Source organism: Moschus berezovskii, chromosome 4 (assembly GCF_049115385.1).
Source record: "Moschus berezovskii isolate FMDL1 chromosome 4, NW_MosBer_1.0, whole genome shotgun sequence".
Taxonomy (NCBI): Eukaryota; Metazoa; Chordata; class Mammalia; order Artiodactyla; family Moschidae; genus Moschus; species Moschus berezovskii.
Window position 1 is genome coordinate 108,640,786 of NC_142463.1, and position 19,077 is coordinate 108,659,862.

The 19,077-nt window shown below is 49.3% G+C and overlaps 3 protein-coding genes across 8 annotated transcripts; 1 reads left to right on the forward strand and 2 right to left on the reverse strand.

The window, feature by feature from the left end:
- Nucleotides 1–131: 131 nt before the first annotated feature.
- On the reverse strand, nt 132–4,294 carry SLC39A1 (solute carrier family 39 member 1). Of its 2 annotated transcripts, none has more exons than XM_055401676.2 (4): nt 4,140–4,294; nt 3,208–3,426; nt 2,908–3,038; nt 132–1,786 (listed from the first exon to the last, which is right to left on the reverse strand). In XM_055401676.2, exons 2-4 carry the CDS (start codon nt 3,392–3,394, stop codon nt 1,130–1,132), a joined length of 975 nt encoding a protein of 324 aa, XP_055257651.1. In that variant the 5' UTR covers nt 3,395–3,426; nt 4,140–4,294; the 3' UTR covers nt 132–1,129. The 2 variants fall into 2 exon arrangements, with proteins under 2 accessions (XP_055257651.1, XP_055257652.1); XM_055401677.2 differs by lacking the exon at nt 4,140–4,294 and adding an exon at nt 3,818–3,942.
- Nucleotides 4,295–7,398: 3,104 nt separating this feature from the next.
- Nucleotides 7,399–13,135, forward strand: CREB3L4 (cAMP responsive element binding protein 3 like 4). Of its 5 annotated transcripts, XM_088835791.1 has the most exons (10): nt 7,404–7,920; nt 8,123–8,303; nt 8,534–8,780; nt 8,925–9,040; nt 11,266–11,361; nt 11,730–11,836; nt 11,954–12,022; nt 12,120–12,204; nt 12,399–12,495; nt 12,627–13,135. In XM_088835791.1, the coding sequence occupies exons 2-10, from the start codon at nt 8,130–8,132 to the stop codon at nt 12,818–12,820; spliced, it is 1,185 nt and encodes a 394-aa protein (XP_088691917.1). In that variant the 5' UTR covers nt 7,404–7,920; nt 8,123–8,129; the 3' UTR covers nt 12,821–13,135. The 5 variants fall into 5 exon arrangements, with proteins under 5 accessions (XP_055257648.1, XP_055257641.1, XP_055257646.1 ...); XM_055401671.2 differs by having other exon boundaries at nt 7,403–7,920; nt 11,730–12,022; XM_055401675.2 differs by lacking the exon at nt 7,404–7,920 and having other exon boundaries at nt 8,112–8,303; nt 11,269–11,361.
- A 105-nt stretch (nt 13,136–13,240) lies between these two features.
- On the reverse strand, nt 13,241–15,848 carry JTB (jumping translocation breakpoint). The gene is made up of 5 exons (XM_055401680.2): nt 14,941–15,848; nt 14,750–14,787; nt 14,472–14,554; nt 13,943–14,022; nt 13,241–13,561 (listed from the first exon to the last, which is right to left on the reverse strand). The coding sequence occupies exons 1-5, from the start codon at nt 15,021–15,023 to the stop codon at nt 13,405–13,407; spliced, it is 441 nt and encodes a 146-aa protein (XP_055257655.1). The 5' UTR covers nt 15,024–15,848; the 3' UTR covers nt 13,241–13,404.
- Between the last annotated feature and the right edge of the window lie 3,229 nt (nt 15,849–19,077).

Sequence of the window (19,077 nt, forward strand, 5' to 3'; positions counted from 1 at the left end):
GGGACTAGAGGGGCCTGAATGAAGACAGGCATATTAAAACAGCTCTAAACATCTGAAACTCAGACTCTCTGAGATTCCCCACGTGCGCAGCCAGCCCTTTCCCAAGACAAATGAATCGGATACCGAACAGATGTACAGAAACTTGTTTTATTTGGATAACATTTCCCAAAACAGGTCAGTTAGTAAAATAGATTCTAGAGAATATGGCCCTATGCATAGCCCTCCCTCCCCCGAAAATAACCCTGGGGGTGAGCCTTCCCCTTCCCCCTTGGGATCCTCTGGTATAAAAAAAAGTTTTGGCAGCTCAGTGTTTATCATCTAGGCTTGGGGCACCGTGTGCATGTTCAGTACTCCTAGGGTGCAGCACAGTAGTGGGGGATGGTAACTCTGCCAACGTGCCCCCATCCCCAGCTCAGCAAACATTTCTACCACAGCTCACCATCTGGGACCAAAACAAGGAGCAAGCAGACCCCTTCCACTGATGTGCTGGCCAGGGCTCAGCACCTTCACTTGTGCTTTGAGAAAGAGGGAGGAGATTTATTTGGCACTTTAAAAATAGAGTAGTGAGCAGGACTGGAGAAGCCAGAGGAGGTACCAAAACTGGCAGGAAGAGGCCATTTGGCACTAGTCCCCTGGGAGAAGGGAAGAGGAAGACAGATATGAAAGTAGGAGCTAAGAAAAGTAGGAGGAGACCACTCCAAGTGAAAGAGGGCTGAAATGGGCTAGAACCAATAGGACTGCCAGCTCAGCCTATGCCTTCTCGATGCCTCTATACCCCCACAGCAGTTGGGTGCTCATCTCCAGGCTTACAAGTATCCGCTTGTCCCTATGTGTAGTGTCTGACCCCTGATACTAGCACTCACTGTCTGCCCCAATACTAATGTCCCTTGCTCATATCTCTAGTGACTTGACCATCTTTTGTCCCTTGGGCCTGGGGGTCAGACTCTTGTCTGCCCAATTTCCTCTCACTGGATAAAGAGTCTCAAAGGCTCCAAGCCTATCTCCCAGAGAACTTTTTGGCCCTCAATACCTTCCTTCCCCACTCCTTCCTTTTCCCCACACGCTGGGAGAGGGGGAGGAAGGTCAAGGGCACATGATACCCAACCTTCCCTGCCTGTCTTGGAGCTTTCTAGATTTGGATAAAGAGCAGGCCAGTGAGCAGGGCAAAGCCTGCTAGAAGCAGAATGACCTTGAGGATTCTCTGCTCAGAAGTGGCCAACTCCTGGGGCAGGATTTCCAGGAAGGTGATATAGAGAAAGGTACCAGCCGCCATGCCCTCCAGCACAGACTGGGCAAGTTGGTGCAGTGGCCCAGCTGACTCTGCCAGAGCTATACCCAGTCCAATGCCCAGGGGTGTCATGCATGAGAAGAGGATCCCACAGCCAGCCACCACCTGTGCTCGCAGGTGGCTCTGCAGCAGCCGCAGGGACAAGCTGACAGCTAGGATACCCTTATGGAGCAGCAAAGCCAGACACAACTCCATGGCCCGAGCCCGGTCTCGCTGCAGCCCCACTGCCAGCCCTTCAAACACTGAATGCAGGGCCAACGAGAAGACCAACACACAGGCACGCAGGGCTGAGGGAGCCGATGAGGCTCCGCCTGCCTGTGGGAGCCCCAGTCCATCATGCCAGTACTGCGGCCCCCCATTCACTGTTCCCAGCAGAGCCCTCGTCTCCTCTCGAGGTGGTGGTCCCGACTGTTCCTTGTAAGCCAGAGTGATCTGCTCCATCACCAGGACCAGGAAGAAGCCCATGGCCAGGATGAACTCTTGGAGAGGGAACTGGAGCTGTGGGCAGAGGGGACAGCATGGAGTTCAGGAGACAAGCCAAGAAGGGAGAGGAAGAGTCAGATGCAGGGTTTAGTCCCAGTTACACAGCCTGGGGTCCTGCACAGACACAGAGCGACTCTCAGTTATGCAAAACTACAGAGTCATTTGGGGCCATAGACTGAGAATGACACACAGCCGGACAGATTATGGTGTCACTCCCAGTGTTACATGGAAACCATGGTTTCTCAATTTTGGTACTGTTAATATTTTGGATCGGACAGTTCTTTGTTGTAGAGGGCTGTCCTGTGCCCTGTTGGATGTTTAGCAGCATCCCTAGCCTATACTCATGAGATGCTAGTAGCAAGGCAAGCCCTCCCTCCCTGAGTTGGGACAACCAAAAACATTTCATTACTGAATGTTTCCTGGGGGGTAGGGGGGTGGATTGGAGAAGTGGCAAAATCACCCCCAGTTGAAAGTCACCGATGTAGGAAAGTGTGACATGTAGGCCACACACTGGCCTTCTTTCCCAAGTGCTCACACACTAAGCCACATGCTGTCACAGGGACAATCAGGCCTGCACACAGTCACACAGGGACACAGGTCACTCGGTCACAGACATAAACGGCTACAGTGTTACTTCCTCAGTTCCTCCAACTGTCTCAGTTTTTCCAATAAGACTGTTCTGTACCTTGGACATGATCTTCCCCATATCCTTCTTCCTTGGGCTATAGGAACACCAGGTCCCTGGAAACTGCCTCCTACCCATCCCAGGCCTGTAAGGGACCTCTATCTCCAACCCTTCAGGAAAGTGCTGAGAGGGTAAAGATGATTCTTGGAGTGCTATTATCTTCCTGGAGGTTGGAACTAGAGACACCCACAAAGTAGATCATGCACCTGGTAATAAGGTTCCTCACACTGTCTCAAAGGGTACACAGAGGTCACGTAAGGACTGAGAGCATAAGAACCCACAGCGTTGTGCTGCTCTGTGACTAAAAATCACAGCTCATGGGGTCACAGGCCAAGAGTCTTCGTACAGTCATAGAGTGACACATGAACAGATCCATACAAACCAGCTCTCCTGGAGGTATGTGACTGAATACCCACACACACAGGGTCACATGTAGATGGCCAGGGCTCACCGTCACATGCAGGGCCTCCAGGGCCTCATCTATAGCACCCAGGTAGTCAGGCAGCAGGTCCAAGAGACATGTGGCCAGAAAGACACCTCCCGCAAAGCAGCTTACAAGGCTCAGGGCTTTTTGGCGGGAGGCTGGGCAGGAGTGGAACACACAGAGGAATGAGTAAATGAACCCCCTTTAGGCCCCACTACCCAATCAAAGCAAACGTCACTCTTGCTGTCCCCTCTTAGGTCCACTTCCTTAACCCCAGGGCCCTCCCTAAGCCAAGCATCCATGGAACAGGGGAAAGGAGAGGCTTACCTGAGGCTTCAGGGTTAGCTCCCGGCCGCCGCAGCACACAGACGGGTACTAGACTGCAGATGAGAGTGAGCACCAGCAACAGCACCAGGGCCCCCAACTTCACCTCCAGTCCCATGGGCACTGGGGCCTCTGAGGCGGCTGCCTCCGGGCGCCACACCAGGAGCTCTGGCTCTCCCCAGGGCCCCATGGTGGCTGTGGTAGCTCCAATGACTCTCAGACCTAGGAAGACAGAGTGAGTGGGGAAGTGGTCACAAGGGAAATATGGATGGGATCAAAGAAAAGGGAACGATGGCCCGCAGAATGCAGCTCCCTCATCCCAGCCACTTTCTGACCTTCCCTATCCCAGTGTGACTCATCCACTCCTGACCTTAGGCTATTCCTCTTTCCCCTATTTTATCCCTTTCAAGTGACTTATTCACGGACCTAGCAAGGGGGAAACTGAGGTACGGGGGCTGTGTGAATTCCTCATTACTCTTTCACATGAGACGCCCAGAAAACTAGGGAGCTGGGCTCCTTTAAGCAAAGTAGATGCCAGCCGCCCCCTCCAGGAAGGAATGGATGAAGCGAAAGGGGTTCAAGAAGATATGTCACAGATAGCTTCGTGGACCACCTGAACAGGGCGAGTTGGGGTGCTTTCCCGCTCCCGTTTCCCCAGCGCCATCCCTCTGAAAGCAGAGAGCGACTATTGCAGCCACGGGCTGGGATGTCGGGACAGAAGACCAAAGAGGGGCCCTAGGAGTCCGGGGTCCCGGAACAGGCTGACCCAACAACTGAGGGCGGTGTCTGTAAGTCCGGGCTCTGGGAGGCGGGGTCTGAGGCCACTACAGTGCCGGGAAGCTGAAGAAGAATGCGAGAGCTGGGACTCCGGCTCGTAGGCTCGGGGAGATCTGGGTGGCCGACCCCGATCCCGCTTTCTGGGAGCCAGCACTCACCTCTGGAGGGTCTCTCTACAAGGCATCCGCTCGGTTCCGGCCTCGAGTCGGGAATTCCCGCCCCCTCCCCTTCGTTTCCCCCTCCCACCGCGTCCACCGCGTACCGGCCCCCCAGTGACCAATGACAGCGCCTAGAGGGCGGGGCCAGGATGGGAGTGACGTGAGCTAGGAGCAATCAGAGGTCGGCAGCCAGAGTCCGGCGGAGGCGTGGACGATCTCGGAGAGTGCGGAGCTGCGGGTTGGGGGCCGAGCAAGGGAAAGGAATTCAGAGAGCATCTAGGATCTGAGAGCCTTGGTCAGACCCGCGGACCTGACTGGTCTACAAAGGCTTCGATCCTTTGAAGATTCTAAAAGAGAAAGCTAGATGCTTCTCCGCGGGCAAAGATGATGCTCCATACCCCACTCCTGCATTCCCAAGTCTTCCGCCTCCCACATCTCTGAGGATGCTTTCCTGGTCTTGGGCCAAAGTCTTCTTATCTCTTTTAGAAGATTCCAAGATCCCCTTCTGGGCACCAGGGCGCCAAAGGGAAAGCATTCCATTCCTCAGACTGACTTCCGTGCTTGATTTCCCTTGCTAGCACCCACAAGGAAGAAAAAAAGACAAGAATTGAAAGAGAGGGCTAGCAAAGTGAGAGTGTCTCTTGAAGTACCAATGGTGGGAGCTGACTTGTGTGCAGCCTTCTGCCTGTTCAAGTGGGTAAAGTGGTGGGACCCCTCTCAGGGGTTGCTGAAACCCCACTTGGTGAGGAGCTTCTCTCCACACACCCCAGCTTATTCTCACCATACCTCAGGGCAGCTGGCCAGGATTCTCTCCAATCTCACCTGGATCTATCTTTTCTCCCTCCAGCTGCATCAGCCTCTTTCCTGTTCCTTGAATGAACCAAGTCATTCAAATCTTGGTTCAGCTACTTACAAAGTATAAATGAAAAACGTCGCTTGCCATGAGTAAACAAAGGATGTTGAAGCCATCAAGCCACTACAGCTGCGTGGTGAGCCCAGAGGGAACTCAAAATGGAGAGGAATGGGCTGCCGGAGGACTGCTGGCTGTCAAGTCCTTAGTCACTGCAGCCACCTCCAAAAAGTAACCTGTGAGGGGACTCAAGATGGGAAAGAACAGGATAGTGGCCCCAGATAGCTAAGGTGCAAATCAAAGTAATGATTTCAATGAGCGCAAACTGTTAATGTCTTTCCATACATAGAGAAGTGCTAAATTCATTAACTTTAGATATCTGGTTTTCTTTAATTAATAGTAATCTTCTGATGTTCTGAATACCTGGTCTTTGTTGCAAAAACTATGTATCCTGATTCCTCCCTTATCTTTTTGGAGTTGTCCCTCAGAGCTATCTGAGAGGCTGCCTCCCAGGCCTGAAGGCCTCAGAAAGACCACCAAATAAAACATAATTCTGAGCTTTTAGGTAAAGCAATTTTTTTTAGTCAACAAGAGTAATCTTGAGAAAATCGTTTAACTTCCCTCTGCCAGCTGTGAATTGCTATGAGAATTATATGGGTAACATGAGAATGCCTAACCATATATCAGTTACTCAATAACGATTAGATCCTATTCTTCTCTTTACCTTCAACCTATTTAAATTTTCACAGGAAGAATACCCATTTGAATTCTGAATCCACATCCTAAGTTTTTGTGCTTTATTTTTATTTTTAAATTATGATTTAAAATTTTTATTGGAGTACAGTTGATTTGCAGTGTTGTCTTTGTTTCAGGTGTACAGCAAAAAAGTCAATTATACATATATCCACTCTTTTTTAGATTTTTTCCCCCATATAGGCCACTACAGAGCATTGAGTAGATTTCCCTGTGCTATACAGTAGGTCCTGATTAGTTATCTATTTCTTTAATTATTATTTACTTTTTGGCCATACCTTGAGGCATGTGGGATCTTAGTTCCCTGACCATGGAGCAAACCTGTGCCCTCTTCATTGAAAAGCAGAGTCTTAACTACTGGACCACCAGGGAAGTTCCAGTTATCTATTTTATACAGAGTAGTATATATGTGTCAACCCCAATCTTCCAATTTACTCCTCCCCCTCCCTTACACCCTAGAAATGGTGAATTTGTTTTCTACATCTGTAACTCTATTTGTTTTGTAGATAAGTTCATTTGTACCTTTTTTTTTAGATTCCATATATGAGTGATATTATATGATATTTGTATTTGACTCACTTCACTCAGTATGACAACCTCAAAGGTCATCCACATTCCTGCAAATGGCATTAATTTTCCTTTTCATGGCCAAGTAATATTTCCATTGTATATATGTACATCTCCTTTATCCTTTCCTCTGTAGATGGGTATTTAGATTGCTTCCATGTCTTGGCTGTAGTAAATATTGCTGCAATGAACATTTGGGTGCATGTATCTTTTTCAAATTATGGTTTTCTCCAGATATATGCCCCAAGTTTGTGTGCTTTATTCACTGAACTCTTCTTTACCTGAAGTACTGTTGGGAGGCAGATGAAAATCATACCTAATCAGTATAGCTCCATTTAAAAAATAATTTTTTTTTGGCCATGCCCAAATGCATGTTGGATAGTAGCTTCCCAACCAGGGACTGAACCTGCACTGCCTGCGTTGGGAGCAGGAAGTCTCAACCACTGGACTGCGAGGGAAGTCCCCATTATTTTATTCAAAGTGAATTCCTGGGTCATCAGTCTCTAGATGAAGGCAAAATGTCCTGACTTTTGGTATTATTACATTTGTGTCATGTTATCTGTCTCCTCTTTGGTAAAATTGTAAATTATACAAATGCAGAACACATACTGCATAATATTACTGGAAACTATATGCAAAAAATAAGTCAAACTCCCAAACCAAATCCGAGTATTTTAACCTTTTGCAGTTTTCTAGACCCTTGTCTCTCCATTAGTTAACCTGTGAGTATGTATACATAACTGCTGTTCTTTATCAACAGCATAATGCATGGATTATGGATTTGGAAAAGCCACGATTGCTCGACTTTCCAAAGTCAAAGCGCTGTCTGGTTATTTACTCCCGGCCTAGATTCGAAGTCACGTGTCAAGTGAAACCAAACCAAGCCTCTGCCCACATTCCCGGAACTTCCCCTCACCCCGCCCCCTTCCCTACTGTAAGTCTCCTGGCTCTTACCCTCCTTCTCATGCCGCGGAACCAAATCCCTGCCAGACAAATAAATGCTCTGGCTGCACTGGCCTCTCTCCCCCTCTCTCTGACAGTCAATTCCCACCAGTTACAGCGGAACCTGCCTCCAGACGGTAATCCCATGGTCTCAAGGCACAGCCACTCTTTAGCTTCCAGTCAGACTCAACTGGGGGAAGAGCGCCATGGAGCGGGGGAGGGGATGCCTCTGTCAGTCTTTGGCAGTCCTATGGACACTTCTCTCCTGTTTTCAGCCCCACCGTAGTCTCCCGTCTATAAAATTGACGGCTAGAGAACAGGCACCAAGCGTCCTGTGCTCCATTCACAGCCATCTCTAGCCTTCCCTGAGGAGCCATCAAACCCTCAGGAAGATCTGCTGTCACTAGGAGAAACTGAGACAGAAGGGGCCAGGCTGATGTCTTAAATCCGGTTTGTGGACGCTCAGGGATTAAGATAATCCCTGCTCCAGATATTGCTCCTCTATCGTGGCTCTTGGCTGGGTACAACCCACTTCTGTAGTGTAAGGCTGGGGGCGGGGTTTGGCTAGGCAGGTCCAGGATGCGAGATCCTGGAAGAAAGAAAAGGTGTACTGTTTGGGGCCATCAACGAGCTAGGCTGGCTTGGCAGGGCTGGAGCTCTTCAAAACAGGTAATACCCAGGGGGGTGCCTGTTGGTCTGAACCAGAGAGATAAGGCCGAAGGCGGGATCACTGGGGTGACATTTGAGGGGGCTGCACAGGGGAGAAAGGGCTATAATGGAATCGAGAGAGGAGCTCAGAAACTGTGGGGTGGGGGAGGGAGAGAGACCGTGTTCTCCTTCTGCAACTGCCCCCCTCCCCCATGCCTCCCAGCAGAACCATGGATTTCAGAAGCCCCGACCTGCTGGACATTTGTCTGGAACCTCCTGAAGATGTGTTCTCAACAGGATCTTTCCTGGAGCTGGGACTCCATGGTCCACCTTCAGAGGGTCCAGTGACTAGGCTACAGGAACAGGGGCTGCAAGGCTGGGAGTGCAGTGGGGGCCATGGCTGTGTGAGTGTGATGAATGGGAATGGGTATGGGTTCAGACAACTCTTATGGTAAGAAGTGCAAGAGGCTTCAGTTTCCACTTAGAGGTCTGAAGACAGAGCCCCTAAAATAGACATGAGCTGTAACTACCCTCATGTCCAAGGACAGAAGGGACTGAAACTGATCGAGTTTTGACATTAGATAGGACTTCCAGAATTCTTCCCTATACACATTCATACCCTCTTCTACTATAGGGTCTTCAAGAGAGCGAGCCTGAAGATTTCCTGAAACTTTTCATTGACCCCAATCAAGTTTACTGCTCAGAAGCATCTCCTGGCAGTGACAGTGGAATCTCTGAGGATCCTGGCCATCCAGACAGTCCCCCTGCCCCCAAGCCACCCAGTTCCCCTGCCCTCTATGAGGTTGTCTATGAGGCAGGGACCCTGGAGAGGATGCAGGGGGAAGCCGGGCCAGCTGTAGGGCTCATCTCCATCCAACTAGGTCAGTGTTCTTTGTGGGAAGGGGACACTGGCCCTCCAGGTCCAGTCCTAACCCTGGAGTTAAGGGGGTTTCCCCAACCTATGCCACTACCCAGAGCCTGTGGGCATCCACATCCTTTCTCCCAGCCACTTATGTCTCCCTCAGATCAGTGGAGCCCACCATTTACGGTGCCTGATGCCTGCGTGGTCCCTGAGCTGCCTCCTGATGCTCACATCCTGCCCACAGCAGCTACTGTAAACTCAGTGACTCCTGCAGCCCTGGTAAGTCTTGGGGAGTCAACTGGATTCAGTACTCTCTGATATACAGAAGTAGGGAAAAGGGGTTGAGGGAGGGGAAAACTGATGCTGAACACTGTCTTTGCCCGAGTTTTTGAGGCATTGGGCCTGAATGCCAGAGAGATGTGAGTAACTATAAGAGCAGGAATGGACAAGAGAGACAGAAGCCTTTGACGTTAAGGGGGTAATGTTTTGGTTAAGGAGAGGGTGGGGTGAGGGAATCCAAGGATAGGGCTCAGGAGAAAGCCTGGTCCTGCGTGCATTGTCTGCTCAGTTAGGGCCATTGTCTCAGCCTTCAGTCAGGACATGGAAATGGGATAGGCCGCCTGGGAATCCAACTGATTACTGGGCACAGGGTGTAGCTGCTGCTGCTGCTAAGTCACGTCAGTCGAGTCCAGCTCTGTGTGACCCCATAGATGGAAGCCCACCAGACTCCCCCGTCCCTGGGATTCTCCAGGCAAGAACACTGGAGTGGGTTGCCATTTCCTTCTCCAATGTGTGAAAGTGAAAAGTGAAAGTGAAGTCGCTGTCGAGTCCGACCCTTAGCGACCCCACGGACTGCAGCCTACTAGGCTCCTCCATCCATGGGATTTTCTAGGCAATAGTACTGGAGTGGCTTGCCATTGCCTTCTCCGACAGGGTGTAGAAGCAACTGCAATTACAGTTTTACTGGAACAATAGTTCCAGTAGTTCCCCATAGTTACAGCATAGGGGTGTGACACGTCACAAAGCTTCCCAAGGGGAGCTGGACTGGTTCCTTGCAGTGAAGATGAAGAGGGGCCTTGCCCAGGTCACTGTTCCTCCCTTTATCCTGAAAAGAACTCCTTGTATGAAAAAGGCAGGGAGTAAGTTCTAGCCTCCCTGCAAATCTGTAATTGAAGCTGAGACCAGAAGCCAAGCCAAGCATCTTAGAATCTTGGGCTGAGGAATCTTAAAAAGCCTGAAACTTGTATGTGCATCAAAAACACTAGGGCATTTGTAGTGGATTGCCAGGGAAGTCCTGTTTTATTTTTTTTTTTAATTTTTGGCTGTGTTAGGTCTTCACTGCTGTGCAGGCTTTTCTCTAGTTGTGAGGAGTGAGGGCTACTCTCCAGTTGTGGTGAGCAGGTTTCTCATTGTGATAGTTTCTCTTGTGGGATACAGGGCTCGAGGGCATATGGGCTCTTCCCAGATGGGACACTGAACCCATGTCTCCTGCATTGGCAGGCAGATTCTTTACCACTGAGCCACCAGGGAAGCCCTGGTATTGTTTTTAAAATAAATCTACTAGGGGAATTCCCTGGCAATCCAGTGGTTAGGACTCAGGGGTTCCACTGCAGGGGGTATGGAATCGATCACTGGTTGGGAACTAAGATGCTGCAAGCTACATGGCACAGCCAAGAAAATAATAAATAAATACCCTCTAGGCTTCATTTTCAGAGATTTTGATTATGTGGATTGGAAGGGACACCCCTCTAATATAGCACCAAACAGTATCAGAAGCAAAAAGGGAACATCAGAAAAAATCAGAGGTAGAGTGGTTTAGCTAAAAAAGTCAAAGATCATCAGAAGGAAAAAAACAATTTCCTCTTGAGTCACAGATTGAAGTATAAATCTTTCAAAAAGGAGTATTACTTAGAAAAGTAAGCTACTCAGTTGATGGGCTCACATTAACCAGATACCATCTACCCTCCCCACATACTCTGTTCAGTCTGGTTGCCTTTGGGGCATTCTTTGAGAGGGAACAGAACTTCAGTCTGAGAGGTAGGGCTCAGACTTGAGGGGAGAACGAGCCACCACCCCAGGGATCTCCTTGTGGCTGAAAGGCCACAGTAACACTGCCAAATTGAAGTTAATGGCTGAAGATGAATCATTTGTCTGCTGTAAGGTTAAAGAGACTCTACCTTAGTGAGTTACTCCACATCCTCTCCAGATATCCTAAGGTTGCAGAAACGTGCATCAGAATAGGTCCTCCCTAGCCTGGTCAGACTGCCAAGGGCCTAAGTCTGTGGACAATAAATACGACAAAACCACCTCCTCTTTCCCTAGTCAGCCTCAGGAAGTCCCTGTGGCTTAACTGAGAGTCTGTCTGAATTAAGGTCCCTGCCCCTCATTTCATGGTTTGTTACTCCTCAGCGCAAACAGGAAACACTCCCCAGGAGGCATGCAAGGGGAACAGTCTTGAGAATGGGATGACCCTCTCTCCATTCTCATCTTCTCTCATGCCCCAGCAGCTGCCCTGTCAAACATTGTTCCTGACAGAAGAGGAGAAGCGGCTGCTGGGACAGGAAGGGGTTTCCCTACCCTCTCACCTACCCCTCACCAAGGTAACACGCTTCCCCAAAGGGTATCCCAATACTGTGGCCCTATCAAGGCCTCTGAGGAGCCAGGAGAGCAGGGCAAAGTTGAGGAGTTGGGGGAGGCTGAGGGTCCAGGACTGACACACCCTGGGCCTCCAGGCAGAGAGGGCTCTCAAGAAGGTCAGAAGGAAAATCTGTGACAAGCAGTCAGCTCAGGACAGCTGGCGGCATTTCCCTACCCTCTCACCTGCCCCTCACCAAGGTAACATGCTTCCCCAAAGGGTATCCCAAATACTGCGGCCCTATCAAGGCCTCTGAGGAGCCAGGAGAGAAGGACAAAGTTGAGGAGTTGGGGGAGGCTGAGGGCCCAGGACTGACACACCCTGGGCCTCCAGGCAGAGGAGAGGGTTCTCAAGAAAGTCAGAAGAAAAATCCGTAATAAGCAGTCAGCTCAGGATAGCCGGCGGCGGAAAAAGGAGTACATTGATGGCCTAGAGAGCAGGTATGTTTGGACTCACCTTTCTTTGCTTCAAGTCTGGGCCCCTGTCCTTACCAAGGCTGGTGAGGTCAGGGATGCACCTGATTACCGAGCCTTATCCTACCTTTCTGCCCTCCCGAGGGTGGCTGCCTGTGCTGCACAGAACCAGGAACTACAGAAAAAAGTCCAGGAGCTAGAGAGGCACAACATGTGAGTGAAAACAGTCTGCGTGCTGGGGGAAGTGTGCTGCACACATTCTTAGGCCCTGGTTCCCAAGAGATCTAACTCCTCATTCCTTGTTTCCCAGCTCCCTGGTGACTCAGCTCCGCCAGCTGCAGATGCTTATTGTTCAAACCTCCAACAAAGCTGCCCAGACTAGCACTTGTGTTCTGGTACCATTGGTCTATTTCCCATCTCCCCCCTCACCTCCTCCACCTTCTGCCACATTTCCATCCATATGCTCCTCACTTCCTAGCTGGACCTATTATCCCATTTTTGATAATCCCAACTGCCCCCTAGTCACTCTGCCCTCTGCTCCATTCCTTGATGGTTCCCATAGCCCAAGTGTCCTCTTGCTTCTTCCCAGATCCTTCTTTTCTCCTTGGCTCTCATCATCATGCCCAGCTTCAGTCCCTTTCAGGGCCTGCCAGAAGCCGGGCCTGAGGATTACCAGCCTCATGGAGGTGAGAGGCAAGGGCAAGAAGGAACTCTGTTTTCTGGGTAGTCAAGAAGTGGGAGGGAGGCCCTGTCCTGTCTAGGATCCCTAACCAAAGGAGGGAGCATTATTCTACTGCCCTTTTTCTTCACTCTGCAGTGATTTCCAGAAACATCCTGACTCACAGGGACATCACAGAGAATCCTGAAAACGCAGTGGTAGAGTCCAGACTGGAGGGGCCACCTGGGGTCAAGGGTGCAAACAGCTCAACAAGGACACTGCTTGAGAAGGTGGGAGGGAGGGCAGGCCCCAGCAGGCACATCAGAACTGTGTTGCATGCGGATGAAATGTGAACTCTAACACTTCCTGGCTCACTTCCCAATCACAATAAGGAATCCAGGGCTCTGCTACTGTTATGCTTCCTCCTGGGGTTCCCACTCAGGGCTCTTTGGCCTCAGGGGTCTGAATCACATAAGGATGCCCTTGATGTCTGTACCCTATGGCTTAGTTGGCCTATGTCAGGGGGAAGCTCAAATACTTTCATTATGTATCTGTGATTTTATTTCTTCGAGGACAAGGTTAAACGGAAACTGATATTTTGGCTAAGAAATAAACTTTTTTTGGTAAAACTATATCTTGACAGTTTTAAGTAAGTAGTGGAAGAGGAGGAAGATAGGTACCTGGTAAACTGGGGCCTAAAATCACTACCCCCTTTCCCTCTCTACCCCCCCCCCCATGGCTTCCTGCCCCAAACCAAATTACAGATAGGGAAGGAAATTATTTTACTCTTTTTATTCTGCTCATTAATTATTTAGATGAGGAATATGAGAGAAAGGGGGTGCTACCACAAGGTTCCAGAGAACCAGGAGCACAAGTCAGTTTATTCTATCTTCTGTCTGAGGCAGGGTTTCTAAGACCCAGATGAAAGGAGAAGTAGCTATATGGACTCAATTTGCTTCCGGACCTTTTCCAGAGCCTTTCTGTCCAGTTGTCGCTGACGAATGATGACAAGGAAAGCAAAGACCAAGGCCAGACCTATGACAGCCCCTTCAAATTTCCAGAATAAGCGTTGTTCCATCAGAGCTGAGCGGCAGCTGAGGGCAAGAAGAAACAGTTATCCCCCGAAAAGATCAGAGAGCCTCCCCCTCTAATCTCCCTTCTGCTTCATCCTAATGAAGGTATCTCCACGGGGAAAAGAGAAAACCAGAGTCAGCCTTCGAATATGTTTACAGTATATTAATCCCCCTCTATTATTTAATTTTTAGTGAGAGAAACAGAGCTGGTACTAACCAATTTTACTGATAAGAAAACATGGGAGTAGAGCTGGGGCTTGGTTCAAGTAATTTGGCTCTAAATCCCCTCCCCTTTCCAATATGCCATGCTGCCTCCAGAGGAAAAGGAAGAGGCAGGACTATTTACCTAAAGTCATAGGAGGAAGTGATCTGGGAGGATTCAAGAAGAGAAACAGCACTTACCTTTTGAACTCACTCCTCTTAGATGAGCTGCATGTTATTTTCTCCACATATCCTGTGGAACCACACTCAGGGGTGGTTTTCTGCCAGGAGGAAAGCATCACACCACACGTTAGGAAGGGGCAGCAGGAGAAGCAGGGAACCATGAGCAGGTGTCCAAGTCTACAGCTCGGAGCTGGTAGGCAACAGAGAACTAACGAGGAGTTCTCCTGGCGGGGGTGACAGTGGGGTGTTTACATGACCAGGAGTATGTGTCAGTAAGAACGCTTCAGGCTCAACAGCCTAGGAGAGGCACGGGCAGGTTCTGGAGCCTACTAGATTAAAATTGAGCAGACCACGGTTATTAGCTGAACGTTGCCATTAACTTGGAAAGAAACAGGTACATTTTCAGGAGGAAGACAGGTTCAGATTTGGACTTATACTAAGACTTCAAGGAAAAAGATGAAAAAACATTGCAAAGGCACACCTTAGACAGTCACACCGTCCCAGTCTGATTCAATGTGAGAAAAAAAGAGAGAAAACAGATACTCACGGCCTGGAAATTAGAACATGGAGCACACTCTTCTGCCACCACAAACTCTTCCACCAGCCAGCACGGCAAATTTGAGGTGCTCACTAGAGAGGAAGAGAAACGCAAGCCTCAGACTTCCTTCCGAAAACGCTTCTCCCCTAAATTCTGCCCATCAACTTCTCAGCACAGTTGAATGCCCTCGTCCCACGTGGTACCGCCCTTTCCCACTTCATCTCTTGGAATATGGGAGGATGTCAAAACAAAATTATAGGAGCGACGAGTTCCAGACCATCACCCACCTGACTGCTTCTCTTCCCGCACGGGAGCCTCTGCTTGGCTGCAGCGGGGTGGAGGGGGGTAAGGGGCAAGAGTCAGAAGACAGGAAACAGGGAACACCCCCCCCCCCACCTCCGCGGTCCTGGGACACGGGGAACCAGGACGACACGATCCTCTCATCCCCTCCTTTTCCCTGCCCTCAGCCCCTCCTTACCAGAGCCTTAAAGTGAAAGCGCAGAGCAACCAGCAGAGGTGGTGGCCCTGGGGGAGGCCACGCCTCCCCGCGCCCGCTGGCATGGAGTGCTGTGTCGCACCTGTCGGGACAGAGGGACCTGCCTGACTGGCCTTGTGCCTCGGTCGGAACGCAGAGTCCGCGCTTACACGGCAGTCCTCCGAGAGGTTCCAACTCAGCGCTGCGAAATGCTGGAGTTGCCTATCAGATTTAAGGCTCTGTCAGTACGCCCCCATGGCCACGGCGAGAAAAGGCAACACGCATTTGTTGGGTAGGACCGTGAATTTCCTTCTTTGACTGGTACGGTCCTGACGAAAGGCCGAGGAGGCGTTCGGCCCTAGCAGCCCCTCGACTCCACTTCCGCTCCCGGCGCGGCCATGTTGCGCGCGGAGGATCCTGGGCGCGGGCCCGTTTCCAGAGCTAGGCCAGTGATGGGAGCCGAAGGCCCGCGGCTGGCCCGATGGGCCGCGTAGTCTTCCGCCCGCTGCAACCTGGGAGCTGGATCTCCCTGCACTCGTGCGGCGTGTTGCGACCCATTGGCTTGGCGCACCGTTGCATTCTGGTCCTGGTAGTCTTTTGCGGGAACGGAGAAAATGGCGGCGGTCAGGCTATCGTTCGTGGCCGTAGCTCCCTGGGCTGTCACCTGTTTGCCCCTCTGGGCAACGGCGAGCCATGAAAAGGAACGATACTTCGCCCTCTCAGGTCTTTCCTCTCTCCTTAAAACCCGAGGACTCACAATTAAGCATCCGATTTTCTGACACTCCTCCCCATTCCCACCTTGGGCGATTCAGAAGCTGGGTTGACGTTCCAGAGGTGAAGGCAAAACTGTTACTTTCTCCTCCCTCAGTTCAGTTCAGTCGCGCAGTCGTGTCCGACCCTCCGCCACCCCACGAATCACAGCACGCCAGGCCTCCCTGTCCATCACTAGCTCCCGGAGTTCACTCAAACCCATGTCCACAGAGTCGGTGATGCCATCCAGCCATCTCATTCTCTGTCGTCCCCTTCTCCTCCCGCCCCCAACCTTTCCCAGCATCAGTCTTTTCTAGTGAGTCAACTCGTCGCATGAGGTGGCCAAAGTATTGCAGTTTCAGCTTTAGCATCAGTCCTTCCAATGAACACCCAGGATTGATCTCCAGAATGGACTGGTTGGATTTCCTTGCAGTACAAGGGACTCTCAAGAGTCTTCTCCAGCACCACAGTTCACAAGCATTAATTCTTTGGCGATAAGCTTTCTTCACAGTCCAACTCTCACATCCATACGTGACCACGGGAAAAACCATAGCCTTGACTAGACGGACCTTGGTTGGCAAAGTAATGTCTCTGCTTTTTAATATACTATCTAGGTTGGTCATAACTTTCCTTCCTAGGAGTAAGCGTCTTTTAATTTCATGACTGCAAACAGCATCCGCAGTGATTTTGGAGCCCAAAAAAATAAAGTCTGACACTGTTTCCACTGTTTTTCCATCTATTTCCCATGAAGTGATGGGACCAGATGCCATGATCTTTGTTTTCTGAATGTTGAGCTTCAAGCCAAACTTTTCACTCTCACTTTCATCAAGAGGCTTTTTAGTTCCTCTTCACTTTCTGCCATAAGGGTGGTGTCATCTGCATAGCTGAGGTTATTGATATTTCTCCCGGCAATCTTGATTCCAGCTTGTGCTTCTTCCAGCCCAGCGTTCCGCATGCTGTACTTTGCATATGTTAAATAAGCAGGGTGACAATATACAACCTTAATGTACTCCTTTTCTTATTTGGAACCAGTCTGTTGTTCCATGTCCAGTTCTAACTGTTGCTTCCTGACCTGCACACAGGTTTCTCAAGAGGCAGGTCAGGTGGTCTGGTATTCCCATCTCTTTCAGAATTTCCCACAGTTTGTTGCAATACACACAGTCAAAGGCTTTGGCATAGTCAATGAAGCAGAAATAGATGTTTTTCTGGAACTCTCTTGCTTTCTCCATGATCCAGCGGATGTTGGTAATTTGATCTCTGGTGCTTCTCCCTTTTCTAAAACCTGCTTGAACATCTGGGAGTTCACGGTTCACATATTGCTGAAGCCTGGCTTGGAGAATTTTAAGGGGCAGCAATATCCGAAACTCTGTGAATGTGAAGGTTTCCCCTGTCTCTGGGCTCCCACTCAGTTCTACTCAGATGGGACTTTGTTTTTGTTTAGTTGCTAAGTTGTGTCCAACTCTTTGCGACCCCATGGACTGTAGCCCATCAGGCTACATGTCCATGGGATTGAAAGATACAAAGGAAATATTCATTAAAATACTTTGTTCTCTTCTATTGCCTCACATTTATATCATATTTTTTGAATTTAAGGTTTAGTTCATTTTGATTCTCTTCTGTAATCCTCAGGTATTGTCCCTGTTTAATGAATAAGCTCAGTCTGTTACTTGTCCAAGATCATACAACTAGTAGGGGAGCTGAGACCTAAGCCCAAACTTTTAACTCCCAGTCCACAGATTTGTGCCTGTTTTCCAGCCCTGTGGAGTCAAACCTTGGCAGAATGTGGGTCAGGAAGAATTGCTGGGTCAGGAAGATCCCCTGGAGAAGGAAATGGCAATCTATGCCAGTGTTCTTGCTTGGAGAATTCCATGGACAGAGAAGCCTGGTGGGCTACAGTCCATGGGGTCACAAAGAGTCAGACATGACTGTGTAACTAACACTTTCAAGTAAATCTAGGCCCTATTAATAATCTGTATCCTGCCTCTCAAAATCAAAGAAATTACTCCCATACTTTTTCCTTGTTAATTCTGCTCCACACTCTCCTCCCTCAAGAAGTCTTTCTAGCCTAAAGGCCACAGCTACTCTCCCCCACAGTCATAAGGGCTAGAGCACTTTTGGAAATTAACATTATGTGTGGTGTGGATTCTTATGATGGTCCAATGAATAAGAATCCACCTGCCAATGCAGGGGACACAGGTTCAATCCCTGATCCTGGAAGATTCCACATGCCTCAGGGCAACTAATCCCATGAGCCACAACTACCAAGACCACACTCTGCAACTGCTGAAGCCCAAGTGCTCTAAAGCCTGCATGCTGCAACTGCTGAGTCTGTGGGCCTGGACCCTGTGCTCCTTCACAAGAGAAACCACCTCAATGAGAAGCCTGTGCACCGCAACGGAGAGTAGCCTCCACCTGCCCCAACTAGAGAAAGCCCGCAACAATGAAGACTGCACAGCCAAAAAAAAACCAAACAGTATATCTGGTGCTATGTCCCACAAATTCCGTCTTCCCATCAGACTGAAATCTGACCACTTAAGGACAAGAACTAACAGACTGGACAGATCGTTGGGTGGGAGATGAGAAAACAATACCCTGGTGAGGGCTGAGTTTTAATTTTGCTTGTAACTATTTGTTCCTTTAGGTTACTATTTGTCTGTATATTATGTGTCAGTAGTTCTGTGTGATAGGAAGTAGGGTATGGGGTTTTTCCCCTCAGTATTTTTTAGCTATGATAAGTTTTGGTCAAAACATAGCATTGTTACTCCTTACTCAGTCCCACTAGTTGTACCAAGCAACTGAATAAGGTCTCTACGCTGAAAATGGATTTTAAAATATCCACTCTGGGGTATGACAAAGAGGCCGGTCAGTCTTCTTCCTGGGACTCACAAAATGCAAGTCTTTCCTCATCTCTTGAGTGAATTAAACTAGCTGGGCAGTTGAGTACAGAATTCAAACATAAGCCACAGATAATAAGGATTATTACCCCACTGAAGCTTAGATACTTAATTCATGTACCAAATTATTTTCTTAGTCCTTCTCCTGGCACTGTCAGACTCCTTTTTGCTGAGTGTTGTCTTTTACCAGCAGGAGCAGCAGCACACAACAAGACTTTGCCAATGACTCCAGGGCTGTGCTATCCACTTCTACACTGCAAGCTTGGGGATGTTTCAAATGCCTTGAACATCAATCACATCCTTGAGTAAAACTTCCAGTGGTACTTTGTCTAAACCAAATCTGACATTTTCATCATCTTGATAGAAGATCAAATCTGTGAGATCATTTTGCTGTTTAAAAAAATACTGTGAATTCATTGCAGCACTATTTACAGTACTAGAACATGGAAGCAACCTAGATGTCCAAGGACAGAGGCATGGATAAAGAAGCTGTGGT